This window comes from Chionomys nivalis, chromosome 12 (assembly GCF_950005125.1).
Source record: "Chionomys nivalis chromosome 12, mChiNiv1.1, whole genome shotgun sequence".
In the NCBI taxonomy this organism is placed as follows: Eukaryota; Metazoa; Chordata; class Mammalia; order Rodentia; family Cricetidae; genus Chionomys; species Chionomys nivalis.
In genome coordinates this window covers 55,937,225-55,949,994 of record NC_080097.1, presented here as the reverse complement: position 1 = coordinate 55,949,994, position 12,770 = coordinate 55,937,225, and the positions used below count along the sequence as shown (strand labels likewise).

The 12,770-nt window shown below is 37.1% G+C and overlaps 1 protein-coding gene across 5 annotated transcripts in view; it reads left to right on the top strand.

The window, feature by feature from the left end:
• The window catches only part of Zmym2 (zinc finger MYM-type containing 2), a 76,526-nt gene extending 67,159 nt beyond the window's left edge, over nt 1-9,367 (top strand). For all 5 annotated transcript variants that reach the window (XM_057785927.1, XM_057785932.1, XM_057785929.1 and 2 more), the window contains 6 exons: nt 550-718; nt 1,181-1,332; nt 4,586-4,700; nt 5,276-5,527; nt 6,779-6,899; nt 8,522-9,367. In XM_057785927.1, coding sequence (XP_057641910.1) covers nt 550-718; nt 1,181-1,332; nt 4,586-4,700; nt 5,276-5,527; nt 6,779-6,899; nt 8,522-8,714 — 1,002 coding nt within the window. In that variant the 3' untranslated portion in view covers nt 8,715-9,367. The remainder of the gene's footprint in view (nt 1-549; nt 719-1,180; nt 1,333-4,585; nt 4,701-5,275; nt 5,528-6,778; nt 6,900-8,521) is intronic.
• Nucleotides 9,368-12,770: the final 3,403 nt, after the last annotated feature.

Here is a 12,770-nt window from a genome sequence, read left to right as displayed (position 1 = left end):
CTTTGAGATCTGCCTGCCTCTGCCTCCCAAGTGCTGGAATTAAAAATGTGCACCACCACTGCTTGTCTAAGAGTAAGTTTAATTCCTTTGCTTCTTGCATTTTGGGGGGTTTGGGGTTCGAGACTGGGTTTTTCTGTAGCCCTGCTATCCTGAAAGTCACTTTGTAGACCAGGCTGGCCTTAAATGCAGATATCTACTTGTTTCTCTCTCCTAAGTGCTGGGATTAAGAGTAAATTTCTAATATATGGAAGTTATTAAAAGATTCTTCAGTCTCAAGTTGACATTTAGAATCCTTCTATTATTATTATTTATCTTGTATTTTTCATTAATTCTAATTTTATTATGCAAAGTAATTTGTATGGAAACATTCATGGAGGTAGATTTCAAGAAGCAGTATGGATAACTATCATCAGTTGTCAGAGTATAAGCCAATTCTCACACAAATAAATACAGTTCTTTTTTAGTTGTCTTTCTTCAAAGATACCTTGTATAGAAGTCATGGAATAATGTAGAACAAAGGAAGGATTTACAGTGCTGTTTTATTTCCAGGGTACCAAAAGAAAAGCTGTGTCAGGATACCAGTCTCATGATGATAGTTCTGACAACTCGGAATGCAGCTTTCCTTTCAAGTATTCATATGGTGTAAACGCATGGAAACACTGGGTCAAAACTAGGCAGCTTGATGAAGATCTTCTGGTATTAGATGAGCTAAAATCCTGTAAGTGTTTTTGTTTGTTATCATAAGTTCTGTATAAAAATGTTTTCTGTAATTAATTAATATTAATATTTTTTAATATTTAATGTCCCCCCCCAAGATTTATTATTTAATGTGTATGAGTGTTTTACCTGCATGCCTGGTGCCCACCAAGGCCAGGAAGACTGTTGGAGTTCCTGAACTGTAGTTACTGACAGTAGTGAGCTGCCATGTGGGTGCTGGGGATCAACCTAGATCCTGTGGAGGAATGGTCATTGTTCTTAAATCACTTTGTCGTCTCTACTCCAGGATTTAATGTTATTTTTGTCTATGTGTGTATGTTTGTGAATATATTCCATGTGTGTATGGGTGCCTGTGAAAGCCAGAAGAGGGCCTCAGAGTTAAAGCTGGAGTTAAAGACAGTTATGAGCTGTCCAACATGGGTGCAGAGACATGATAGTTGCTGATTATTTTATTTCTTTTTAGCTAAATCAGTAAAGTTAAAAGAAGATCTACTCTCTCATACCACAGCTGAGCTCAACTATGGGTTAGCCCATTTTGTTAATGAGATCCGACGACCAAACGGAGAGAATTATGCACCTGACAGCATCTATTACCTCTGTCTTGGTATACAGGAGGTAAGTTTTTGAATACAATATTACTAGGAAAATTTGTGGTAGAGTTTGTAGATACTAGTGTGCCTTTGAAAATGTAAGGGTAGAAATTTTTTTATTTAATGTGTGTGTGTGTGTATGCACATGTGTGTATGGGTGCTCACAGAGGCCAGAGAGAGTGTCAGATACCTTTGAGCTGGTGTTTGCGAGCTGCCGGATGTGGGTGCTAGTATCTGAACTCTGGTCCTCAGGATTGAGCAGTCCTCTCGGGTATGCCGTTTCTCCAGTCAGGTTTCTGGAATTTCTTTTGGTTTACCAAGAGAGGTAGAATTTAATCTCTTTGGAAATACCTAGGGTATATAAAAGGTTTTCCTAGGTACTTTGTGGTTTTCTATAACATAGTATATATGTTCCTTACATCTTCAAGTTCTCTAGAACTGTGTTTCAAAACAAAAAACAATAGACTTAACTGCACTCCCTCATATGAAAACAAAATGAAACAGGATCTCACTATGTATCCCTGACCAGCATGGAACTCACAGAAACCCACCTCTGCCTCCTGCATGCTGGAATTAGCACATGCACCATCATCCATAGCTTTATGCATAGGTGAGGAGTCTTAACAGTGGTGTGTGTTTGGAGATGACATCACTTCTTAGTGGTGGCTAGACTGTTAGCTACAGAATTCCCTTTAGAGTTGGTGATGTTTCTGTATAAGTACAGGGTATAAGTATATGTACTTAGACCATGGTAGCAATGTACATGCCCTTTAATTTCAAAAGACAATATTTTTGACCAGGCAAATGTAATAATCAACCATTTTTCTGTGTAAAACAGAGCAATAGGGTTTGGTGGGAAAGAAAAGAAAGTTTTAGGCTATTTTTAAAATCCATTTCTTTATTTTTGTTGTGTTTTAGTCTATATGAAATTTTTTTTTAAAAAAAATCTTCCTAAACATATCCTAAAAATGAGCTTCTAGTGTTTTTGGTTGCTTGATTAGTTTAGTTGTTATTGAGGGTTTGTTTGTTGTTGTTTTAGTAGTTTTATTCTTTGAGAATTTCATAGTAGATTTGAATAGATTTCTCTATTCTCAAACTCCCTAGCCTCCCTAGACATTAACTTCACTTCATTCCAGAATTTCTTCAAGCATTTTACTTTTGAGTATTTTATAGGTAGGATGTAGTCAGAGTTTGTTTTAAAACTTTGCACCGTATTAGTAAATTAAGAAATAGTAGAGCAATGGCTTGTGTAGCTAAAGTTCTACACAGGTGAGTAGTTTTCAGTAATTACTAAAGTACATACAACCAACTTTTATTCATGAGATTTTAAGACTGCATTATTTATATACTATAAAAATAATATTTTTGAAGTGAACTTGAGTTTTACTAATCCTTCATTTTAGTTTTTCCTGTTTACTGGACATTGGCATGTTTTGGAAATTGACATACTCCTATTGCTGAATTACATTTACTAACTGCTACTGTTTGATTTTCTATGTACCCATGCTAAGTGTTGGATGTTCCTATTATTATTTTCTATTGTTCAGATGAGGAGAGATGTGTTTAGTAGCTTGTCCAGGTTAGTAGCTCATAAGTTTTGAGTCTGGACTGAGTATATTAGTACTTGGGAGGCTGAGGCAGGTAGGCTCATCAGTGTGAGGTCAGCCTGGGCTTCATAGCAAGACCCTGTCCCCATCCCTAAGCCCCCCCCACCAAAAAAAAAAAACCAAAAACAAAGCAAAACAAAACAAAAAAATACCACTACCACCACAACAAAAGAAAAACCAAGTAGAATCTGATAGTTTGACTTAAAAAATCATTGTAAACCAGGTATGGTACGTGGTACATGCTAACATATGTGAAGCAGGATGGTTTTGAGTTTGAGGCCAGGCAGAATGGGCTATGACGGACTCTATCAAGGGAAGCCACTATAATATAGTTTGCTCAAGAATTTGAAATATTTATATGGTACTCTATCCAAAGAGTATTTGTAGCACAGTTTTTGGACATGAATTCTACCCAAGTATCTCAGGAAAATGTGTAACAATGAGGTGAGGAGATGTCTCAGTTGGTTAAGTGCTTCTAGTACAAGCATGTGAACCCGAATTTGAATACCCAGCACCTATGTAAAAAGCCATGTGTGGTGGTGTTTGCTTGTAATCCCTAGTGCTAGGAAGGTGGAGAGAAGGGGCTAGTAAAATCCATGTTCAGTGAGAGAGACCCTGTCTCACAAAAACATGGAGAAGTAGTTAAGGAAGATACTCATCTCTGGCCTCTACATGCATGTGCACACACACATATTACAGCATGTAAACACACGTTACACAAATGTGTACACAGCATGAAAGACTTTTTAAATTGAATTTTTTGAAATATAGGTAGAAATTCCTAGACAGAAAGGATGAGAAGAGAATGGTATTCCCAGAAAACAGAGTCAGTCAGTTTCCCAGAAACCATGTTTAACATGGCAGGATGCCAGGTGTGAAGTACAAAGAGTGATGGTGAAGTTACACCATAAAGGGCCTGGATTCTTTCCTAAGTTGTTTAGTTTTCAGGTGAAAAGGTGGTGTCTGTTTTGATTTCTGCTATACTGGAATTAATGCCCGGCCTTTGAGCACATTAATCAGGTGTTCCTCCCTTGTGCTGCAACTGTGGTTAGGTTCTCAGCTTTTCCAAAAGCACAACCATGTACACACACTTTTGGCAGAGGAACAAGAGAGCACAGGGAGTCAGCTCCTCAGTGTTTTCCTTTAATCATTGATTATTCCTTAAAACGCTTAGTTTTTTCCATGTGTGTTATAAACTGGAGTCATTCTGTATTTTGTCTGACAGACTAATGAGTGTGTGTGGGTGTTTGGTGTGGTGTGTGCGTGCGCAGCGTGCATATGTGATGAAAGCAGTGCGTGCCACACTACATAGATGGCAGGCAGAGGACAGTACTGAAAAGTGGGTTCTGAGACCCTTCCTTGGGTTGTCAGGCTCTTGCATGGTAAATACTTTACCTGCTAAGCCGTTTCTGTGACCCCAGTCTGATGATTCTTATCCAGTTTTTACATTCAGGATTTTGTGTTATGCTTTCCAGCTTTGTATACTTTAAGCAGTGATTGATTGGTAGTTTATGCTTTTTCAGTTTGTACACACATAACCAAGGACAGTAGTCTCGTGTTTTACTAGAATTCTTGCTTTTATTAAACATAAAGCTTTTTCTTAAGAAATGAAAAGTATAATACATTCAGTGTTTATAATTAGCTGGTTTTTCTTCAATAATTTTTTTGTAGTACTTATGTGGTAGTAATCGAAAGGACAACATATTTATTGATCCAGGATACCAGATGTTTGAGCAAGAATTGAATAAAATACTCCGAAGTTGGCAACCAAGCATCCTTCCAGATGGTAATGCTGTTTTAAATGTGTTGATATTTAAATATGTGTTGATAGTTAATAATGGAATTGTTATTTTTTACAGAAAGTATGTTAAGTATAATTAGGAAATAATTTAAATTAGAGCGTAAGATGTTTGTGCCTATGCATTCATTTGTAAATACATGTAGTCAGTAACTAATGTTTGTGAAGAGCTTTGTAAAACTTGTGACCCATTTTCTTTGGATTGCAAAGCTTAGATATTTATATCTTAAGACCTACAATAGATAGATTCTAATGTGAAGAAACTTACGAGAATCACGTGTTGTTTTCAAGAATTACACAGATTTTAAATTGCTTTCTGATCATAATGTGTTTGCCCTACTGAAGGACTGTACTTTATTCTGTGGATGGTGGTTCCATAGACTGTTTACCAACCTCTATATTGTTAAAAGAGCTAATGTGGAATTCTGAGGTTTATTCACATTGGTGTAATGTGCAGAGCGGATTGGCATTTGACTGTTTTAAATTCATTTTATTTCTAGACGGTTAAATTAAAACTGTTTGCTGTATTTATAATTCTTTTAAAATAGTTCTCTTTATTTAAGGGTCAATATTTTCTCGAGTTGAAGAAGACTATCTCTGGAGGATAAAACAGCTAGGATCACACTCTCCAGTAGCTCTTTTGAACACCCTGTTCTACTTTAACACTAAGTATTTTGGCCTGAAAACAGTGGAGCAACACTTAAGACTTTCCTTTGGCACTGTGTTTAGGCATTGGAAAAAAAATCCTTTAACGATGGAAAATAAAGCATGTCTTCGATATCAGGTGTCTTCCTTATGTGGAACAGACAATGAAGGTAGTGTAACTTTAAAATGAAGATTGATTTTTTTTCTGTGTGTGAATGTGTTTTGCCTGCACAAATATATGTATGTACCACATATGTGCAGCGTCCGAGGGTTCCATAAGATGGCATCAGATCTCCTGGAACTGGAGCTATGAAGGGTTGTGAGTCACCATTGAAGGTTCTGGGAACTGAACCTAGATCTTCTGCAAGAGCAATAAGTGATCTTCATCTCTGAACCTTCACTGGCGCTGATAGTATAGCATCTTTATTTTGAGATTGCCTGTGGTGGGCAATCTTTCAAACTTTCTTAAGTCCACTTCAGGCATTCATTAAGAGCCTAAAGACAATTACTTTCATAAAACACAGCAAAATGTGCTGTCCTCGTTCATTCATTCATTCATTCATTCATTCATTCATTCATTCATTCATTGTGAGGCATGGTCTCACCTATGTATCCTTGCTAGTCTGGAATTTCCTGTGTAGACTAGGATGGCCTCAAACTCCTAAATATCCATCTGCCTCCATCTTCAAACTTTATCTTTTTAAAATGTCTTATTTATTTGTTGTAATTTATTTTGTTTTGAGATTGGATTTCTAATTTAGATTGGCCTTAAGTCATATAGCAAAAAATGACCCTTGGAACTATGATCCTCCTTTCTTTGCTGAGTATAGGCATGAACTAGTACACCTGTTTTTATGCTGAGTTGGGCTTCAACTCAGGCACCAGGCATACTAGGCAAGCATTCTACCAACTGAGCTATATTCACAGTCTCTCAGTTCCTTTTTTGCAAAATTAAACATTACCAGAAGCTACCACATAGAAAATCCTGAAGGGAATCTAATCCTATCTTGCTATGGGTAAACAGTTTTTCCTTAGAATTGGTTTTGGGGGTTTAGAGGATAACTCAGTGAGTAAAACCAGTTGCTGCACAAAGTCTGACCACCTGAATTGGAATTCCTGGAGCCCACAGAAATAGCCAGATGCAGTCAGTAGGTTGCATCTGTGATCTCTGCCCTCTTTGTGGAGAGGAGAGGAGAGGCAGAAACAGGAAACTCATAAGCCAGCTAGCCTGGAGTATGCAGTGCAAAAGCAGAGAGGCCTTGCTCAGACAAGAACTGACTTTCAAAGTTCCTCTGACCTTAACATATATGCTGTGGCATACTGTGTCCACATTCATATACATACCATACATACACATATACACAAAAAGAAAAAAAGATTGGTTTTATGAGTCTGTCTTTTGTTGTTGTTGCTTTTTAAAGATAAAATTGCTACTGGAAAACGAAAACATGAGGATGATGAACCAGTATTTGAGCAAATTGAAAACACAGCCAACCCTTCTAGATGTCCTGTGAAAATGTTTGAATGCTACTTGTCTAAAAGGTGAACATTAATGATATTTGACTTTTATTTTGTAGTACTGGGGAATTAAACTTTATCCTAGATAATTGCTCTACCACTGAGCTACATGCTTAGCCTGATAACTTAAAAGTTTTAAGATGTTTGTATAAGTTGGTTGAATTTAATAGTGTTCAGTAGTGATGGTATTGTTGGGCAGTGTGGTGCATACCTTTAATCCCAACACTCAGAGTGAGTTCCAGGACAGCCAGGGTTACACAGTGAAACCCTGTTTTGAAAAACCAATATATACATTTTTCCCTCCCTCCTTTCCCCTCCTCCCTTTCTCTCTCCCTCCCTATCTCCCTCTTTTCTCCATCTCTTTCCCTCTCCCTCTCTTCCCCCCCAAAAAAAAGTGACAGTATTTTAACAATTTTTGAAATTTCTCTCTTCTTGCTTAAATGGAATTTTATATTCCAAAGTTATATTCAACTATAACTTCAGATTCTCTTGTGAAATAAATCCCTAGCACCTACACTTTAGGATTCCAGTCCATGTTAAGAAATCACTCTTAAAACTATCACTCTTGCTATCATCTCTGTTTTAGAGAATTAGAGCAGTTCTGTTGATTGCCAAGCAGGGGCTTAGGCTTTTTGTTTAGAGATAATTATTTTAGGTTTTTGGATATTTAGTCTCTATTTTATCTACTTGATTGTCCCACTACAACTAGAAAGAGACCTTATACTGTACAATAATAAGTTCACAGTACATGACTTCATATAAACAGGTTGCTGAGCATTGCCAACTTCTAGTGCAAAGGTAGATGTGATTAAAAGTGGGCACAATGTGTAATGAAAAAGAGATGAAAATGAAATACCTAGATGTGAATGAGAACAGTTTTCTAAAGACATTCTTTGGGAGGTCCCCCATTTGCATGACTGCTGTCTTCCCTGTCTAAAACTCGCAGGCTCTAGGAACTGTTTCATTTTGAGTGTTGTTTTAAATAAGCACTCTCACTTTCAGAAAGTGCAGAGTTAGGTTGTACTTTGTAAACAACTTCTCAAATCATAGTGTGGCTTCCTGGGTGACTTTCAAGAATTTGTAGAAGTATGAACTTCATCTCTAGCATGCCCATGTTTCTAACTGTGGTGTAAGGTTAGTTTTCTTCAACTCTATTCTGGAGTATCCGTTTAATTTCATGAATTTCCAGTGTTGGCAACTATTTGCATGATGGGAATTCCTTTCTCAGTATTGTCTTGTTAGTATTTAATATTTATGCTCTTGTTCAGTGCTATAAGGCTTTTTATGTGTTGCATATTTTAAGTCATATTTTTCACATTTCATTTTTCCTGAAACGGACATGCATCATTAAGTTAATGCATTTGAGATTATAATTGGCACCATTTTAATAACGACTGAAATAATAGTGTATATATTAGTGAAGTCTTGGATTCTATGAAATACAGTATTTAAATTACAGTAGGGGACTAATCCTACTTTTTTATCACAATTACTTAGAGTTTACTGATAAAACATTACTGCAGTTAATGAGGCAGAAGGCGCTGAGCATATCTGTTGCTGGGGGCTGAGTTGTTCTTAAAAGAAGTAAAGCTATGGTGACTTTTGTTGTGTTTTGTGAACTTGACCTTTTCTCTTTTCCTCCAAAGTCCACAGAATCTTAATCAGAGAATGGATGTTTTTTATTTGCAACCAGAATGTTCTAGTTCTGCAGATAGCCCCGTGTGGTACACATCTACTTCCCTGGACCGGAACACGCTGGAAAATATGCTTGTACGGGTTCTTCTAGTGAAAGATATTTATGATAAAGACAATTATGAACTGGATGAAGACACAGACTAAAAAGGACCGTTTCAGAAGCAATGGGATAACACAGCATTAGATAGTCATGCTGCTAGATCTTTACAGGAAAACATTTCAAGTTTACTCCTTCTGTTTTGAGTTTTGTAGCAATGTACCCACACTGGGTATTACCATGTAAATAATCTGTGAGTGAAAGTTGCCATTATTCTATGTAGTGGTTTTAGGATACTTAACAAATACATCAAATTCTTTTTTATTATTATTTATTTGATTAGGTATGTTTGTAACTTTTTACATTACAAATATGAAGAGAATGTGCCATGTATAAGTTTTTCTTGTTGCACTGCTCTACTGTTGCAAAGCTCCCTCCAGAAGGGCGTCCTTTTACTGCGTTCTTGACCAGATGGTTGTATATGGGTAGCACTACTCAAGTTTAGAACTTGCAGTGTCTTTCGGAATTTTTAAAATAAACTGTAAACTAATAGGCTGGGTTTTTTGTTTTGTTTGGGTTTTTTGTTTGTTTGTTTTATGTTTTAGTTACTGAAGCCTTACCAGGTTATGTAGAGAGATACCATCTTCTGTACCAAAAATAGACAAGAGAATGCTGTCGATACTGGTGTTCTGTAATGTGAACCTATGCTGGTGAAAACAACTTTATGTTCCCCTTATTAAAACTTAGTGTCCTTTTCTCACTTGTGACTTTCTGCATCACCCCATCAATAAAAAGTGTGTATATACATACATACATACATACATAAATATATGTAAGGAGAGAGTGACTGTAACTTGAAAACAAGACACTTTTCTTTGTAGAGTGTCTGGTGACAGTGTAAGGCTGTTCCTTTTCCATGCCGACCGTCAGTATATGTCCCCCCCCCCCCCCAAAGGGTACAGATCATGCTGCATTGCAACTTGCACAGCACTCTCAAGTTTCACCACTCTTGAGAATTCTTGTGCCTGCTTCCAAAACTGACTGATGCTTATGCGGGACAGAATTATTTTTAGAAATTCCACTCCTGAAATAGTCATTTTAGAAAGTCAAGCTACTTGAAGGGAGATAGTGTCACACTTCCCTACAAAGATTACCAGTGGAGAGTGCTGGTTAATCCAGATGATTGAAGAAAAAACTGGTGGATAAAGTCAGTTTCAGAGGAAATCATACTTGATGTTAGATTGTTTGGCTTTGAAATTTTAATTACTTCTTATAGAAGATTGCATTTAAAATATCTTTGTGCTTCTGCATAGCAGTTTATCTGTTCACAAATTTTAGATTAAGGAAACTTCAAATTATACTTTCTAAAGACTGAGTAAAGTGGTAGCTGAAAATAATTATTTGGCTGACTTTGTATAGCATGTGTGATGTTACTTTCTTATTTATGAATCTTGAAATCACTATGGTGATACTAGTTTTTAAAGTAGTTCTGAGGGAAATTGGCCTGTTTTCCACAGTGAGTAGACAGTATCTACACATCCCTCACCCAGTTCTCTCTCCCTTAGGATAAATTTTAGCACACTAAAGAAATTTTATCAATCATGGTTTTCAAAATTTCACATGTATAGCCACTGCTCATTTAAGCAATAACTATCTGAAATGATTTTTGTTATTGCTTTTTTTTTTGGCATGAAAATTTGCAGTGTATTTTTGTAAGTTTGAATGATCTGAGTCTATTTGGTTTTCTATTTGAATCATCAGACTAACAGTAGCAAATCCAGTACAAGTTACTTTACTAAGATTGATTCCCCATTCGCCTGTTGAATGAAGCTGGAAGCAGTTAAAACAGAATGCAAATGTTTCTTGGCTTTTCAGTGCTCATTCTGAAATACTTCTACTAGAAACGCATATTGTGACTAAAGACTGGTTAATCCTAACCATCTTTTATTCCTCAGAGTGGTGCTATAGCCCATCAAAAAGCAATAAACTTATCCACAAATGTCAAATACCATAAATTTCCTGCCGTGGTACTACTAAGCACCGTGTTTTGCTATTTAGTTTTTATTATTTGTACATTTTAGCTTTTCTAAACAGAAATGCCTACAGAATTTTGGTCTTACATGATAAAGGATTTAGAGCTTGTCTTTGTCTCATGCAATCCAATGATTAATCTCAGGGGGAAAGGAAAAAAACTATTTTATGAGAATTGTTCTGGGAAATTTATTTCACCTGGAACACATTTCTTTGGTTCTTGGCCCTACTGCTGAGAGAAAGGACAATGAAATGTTAGTTTATTTTTGCTTCTTGGTGATTTCTGATTATAGACAGCATCCTGTAAATATAACTTTATTGTCTTGAGATGTCTATTGAAGATACTATATTTTTCTGTTCTGAACGATTTTGCCACTTAAAATCGTTCAATTGAAAAGATGACTAGCCATTCTGAGGCAGGTGGATTTCCCATGCAAACTGAATTCTCAACGCATTTCAAAAGGCTTTTACTGTATTAGGTAACGTGAGATATTAAAGAATTTTTCTAGGCAAGATGCTCAGCCTTTTCTTTTCCCATAAAAGTTCTTTTTATTAAAGTTGTAACTCATGTTTTCCTTCCGTGAAATGGAGTGGTTACCAGTGTGTTAAATACTGAAATAGGAGGGTGCATATTGTGCTGTGCTTTTTATTTATACCACTTTCTTTTGGCTTCCCTTTGTCCTGGCCAATTGCGATTTGCAAATCAGGGTGACCCATTTATATGTAGCATGGACAGACTGTTGTGATGGGGAGGACAGAAAAGGGCACATTTGGGTTTGTACTGTTATAATAGGTCCACTCAGTCTTCGCTCTGAAATACTTTAAATTCCTTAAATGTAAACTTAAAACACTGATCATTAGTTTTCAGGCTAGCCACTTTCAGGGGTAACATTACATGGCTTTGCTTTTGTTCTAAGCATTTCATTATGTTGCTTTAGTCACGACTTTCATGTCTGAAAGAATTTTTAAAAATAGACTTCTTAGCCAGATTACAGAATTTCCAGTTTTACCCCAGCAAGCCTTTATTCATATTTAGAGTAGATTCTGAAGTTTGCTAATCTGTTCTGCTTGTACCCTTAAGACTACACCAGTTCCAGAGCACTGCCGGCTTGCAAGCTCCTGTCCACAGCAGGGAGCTTCACTCAGGGACTGGGTGTAGAAACAGCTACTCTGAGTCTTCATTTGGAAGGCTGTGTTTCCCACATGAGCTGAACTGGATGGGGAAATGTCCCTACAACAAAAGGCAGGGACTATCGTGATAGCTGAAGTCCAAGCTCATGAACATAGGCCTGAAAGGGGACCAAAGTAGAAAGTAAGATTTAACTTGTAAACAGTAGTGGCAAGTTGAGCTTTTCTAGTTTAAAAACCTGAAATCTGTAATGGTCTAAAATCTAAAAATGTTGACAGCACATATTTTGTGTGTTTGGGTGAGGAATAGTCAGGCAGAATGTACAGACCCCCAACAGAATCACTGTGGCCCCAGACATTTCAGCCTGTGCAGAACTGAAGAAGGCCACAGTGGGATCTGAGCTTACATCCAAACTGACCACGTTCCCTGATGCAGCACAGTGGCAAGAACAATGGGAGGGCTTCAGCTCAATAAAGCCCAATAGTGCCTGGATTCTGATTCTGGAGCTTGGTGGAACATGTTTTCTTAGAGGGAAAATTCTAAAGCAGCTTTATTAGCTTAAAAACTGTCAGGTTTTAAAGGCCAACTCACAACATCATTATTAACAAAAATTGTTTACTACGCATCACCCTGCCCCCCCTTCTCTTTTTGATTTTTCGAGACAGGGCTTTTCTGTGTAACCCCTGTCTGTCCTGGAACTCACATTGTAGACCAGGCTGGCCTCAGAGATCTGCCTGCCAGAGTGCTGTGGCTACTACACATTGTCTTCTGTGCCTCAAGAACTGCTGCTGTCCGTGGTAGGTAAAGAGAAAAAAATAGTGTGTTGAAGTATGCTTCTAAATAAACACACCACATTTAACTGCTAGGAGTGCACTCTACCTTTAGAAGGCTGTGTGCAATCTAAAAGTACTTCCAAAGGCCACTGGTATACTCTAGGTTTGGAGAGGTGGTCACTGCCTGCGAATGTTATAGATTCCTTCCTTTGACTATACATGGTTAGTAT